General features: G+C 60.5%; 1 protein-coding gene across 1 annotated transcript in view; it reads right to left on the reverse strand.

The window, feature by feature from the left end:
* CCDC27 (coiled-coil domain containing 27) overlaps positions 1 to 2,482 on the reverse strand; it is an 18,663-nt gene that overhangs the window by 2,189 nt on the left and 13,992 nt on the right. The window contains exon 10 of the mRNA XM_023536988.1: positions 186 to 263. Coding sequence (XP_023392756.1) covers positions 186 to 263 — 78 coding nt within the window. The remainder of the gene's footprint in view (positions 1 to 185; positions 264 to 2,482) is intronic.

The raw sequence follows: 2,482 nt of genomic DNA on the forward strand, positions 1-2,482 counted from the left end.
CAAAGACGGCCAACTCCAGGTTCCTCGAGTCAGATCTGGACCGGGCAATGGCGCGGAGCCTCTGTGTGCATTTGCCCTTCTGAGTTTGTCCCGTGGGGTGCTGCCTAAGGAAAGTGGGCCCCGACTCAGCTGCGAAGGGTTTGCCAGCTGCATCAGGCCGGCCAGTCGGCCACGCCCGCGGTCACCTGTCGGAGGATGAGGTTGTCCTTCTCAGTGAGTCCCGTCACCTCTTGCTGCTTCTTGTCTTCTCGGATGTTGGAGAACTGAAAGGCAGACGGGCCATCTCAGGGGACCCCGGGGCGGCGCGATCGCGGCTGAGACGCCCGCGTCCAACCCCTCCCTGCCCGAACTTCAGGACGGGGCGGCAGCGAGACTCCGATGAGGACGGGAGCCGGGAGACGGGGTACAGACAACACCGGGGCGTCCGAGAGCAGATTCGAGAACGCGGGATCCTGAGACGACCACGGGGGAAGCGGAAAACAAGCCCCATCCGCACTTTCCAGAGCCCCTGGAAGTGTCGGAAACTAGCGGTGCCGGCCCTGGGGTGAGGCGGCTGAGAGGAGGCAGCTCGATGTCGGAAACAGAGCCGCAGACTCGTCCTGACCTCGAGACGTCCAGTGCCTGCCCCTTCCACCCCCTCCCCCCGCCCCCTGCAGGAGACTGGCCGTCAGGCTCTGGATGTGGGGTGTGGGTGCCAACCGTGCAGGCTGCGGCCTCCTTCCCCACTGGGCGAAGTTCGCACATCTTAGGCAAGAAATCTTTCCGGTTTCCCAGATCCCAAGGAATCTACCAAACCAAGAGGAAAGACCTAAAAATACTACTTTTGAACTCTCGATAGAAAGGCCCACGCGCACCGCTGTGCCGTGAAGTGCAGACTGTCACCGTGTGCTCTGCCTTTGGGGCCAAAGCCTCGCACGAGTGACAGACCCAAACGAACTTACAAAAGGAACTCGTAGGGAATAGAAACGGCGCCGAAGTTAAAAACCACGACGCTCGTGCACACGCTCGTCGCGGTCAGAGAAGACACCGCCGTGGAGAAACGAGAAAAGGGAAAAGGAACATTCAGAGAAGGAAAGAGAGACCTGGGGCGTTGTGAACGTTATAACAAAATCAAAACTCAGGAGGAGGGCCGGCCAGTCGACCCAGGAATCGCCCAAAAGCAGAACGAAAAGGCGAGGGGGTGAGATGTAGGAGGGAAGACAGGAAGGGAAGGGGCCCAGAGCAGGGGGGCCGCTGGCCCCATCCTGGGAGGCTGGGGGACGGTTCGGAGGAAAGAGAAGGAAATCAAAAACGACGCCCACAAAGAAAACGCCCAGAGTGGACAGACGCAGGTTTCCAGCTGGCTCCTGGGTGCCCGGGACAGTGAAAAGAGACACTCAAGCAGGCCCGACTCCGTGAAGTTTCAGGACACCTGGTACGGAGACAGGACCCTGCAACTTTGCGGAGAGGAAGCCGCCACCACCAAGAACTATGTCATCTGAAAGCACACGGATCGGGGGGACCGGGGGCTCCCTGCCAGCAAGCCTGGAAGGCAGGAGACTCGAGCGAAGGCTTCGTGCTGCCGAGGGAACACGCCTTCCAAACCAGGATTCACCGGACTCCGTGGACGTGCAGGGCAGAGGCCCGGGCAGGCGTGTGGCGTCGCCTCGAATGTACCTTCACTCCCCTTCCCTCAGAAAACGGCTGGAGGATGCGCTCCAGAGAAAATAGGGAGTAGAGCAAGAAAGAGAAAACTGTGGGAACGCGGCGTATGAATCTTAATACTGGTCCACAAACTTGTGTTTCGGGGATGGGCACATGCTACCCACGGCTGTCCTCACCGCGGAAATGCAGCGTCAGCTCACTGACATCGTGACGGACTGGTGTTGGCAGGGAGCAGGGGAGGACGGAGGGAGCTAAGATGGAGAAAAATCTGCGCTGGGCGTGGGAAGCGTGCTACCTAGAGACATGGAGAGCGATTTCTAAACAATCAGCGAGAGAAGCTGGACGTGGTCGCCGAGGGGGAGGGGCGCACAAGAGGGACAAGGGTGGGGCGCACGAGGAGGACAAGGTTGGGGCGCACGAGGACAAGGGTGGGGCGCACGAGAAGGACTAGGGTGGGACGCACGAGGAGGACAAGGGTGGGGCGCACGAGGAGGACTAAGGTGGGGCGCACGAGAAGGACAAGGGTGGGGCGCACGAGAAGGACTAGGGTGGGGAGCACGAGAAGGACTAGGGTGGGGCGCTCCTGCTTTGTGTGACAAGCCTGTGGAGCTGTTTGGTTCTTTAAGCTCCGTGGGTAAAAAAACTTGCGTAGAATAAAAACTAAACACGCTTAACAAGGAGTGGGCTCGGCGGAGTGGTCAGCTCCCGAAGTGCGGGTGGGGCTCTGACCTCGGGGACTCGGGGGCCAGGAGATGCCTGAGAAGTGGCCAAGAGCCAAGAGGCCCAGGTGACAGGATGGCCTCTCCGGCCAGAGGGCCGCTGGGGGCGCGGTGGTGTG

The sequence above is a fragment of the Pteropus vampyrus genome, unplaced genomic scaffold (genome assembly GCF_000151845.1).
Source record: "Pteropus vampyrus isolate Shadow unplaced genomic scaffold, Pvam_2.0 Scaffold176, whole genome shotgun sequence".
Classification (NCBI taxonomy): domain Eukaryota; kingdom Metazoa; phylum Chordata; class Mammalia; order Chiroptera; family Pteropodidae; genus Pteropus; species Pteropus vampyrus.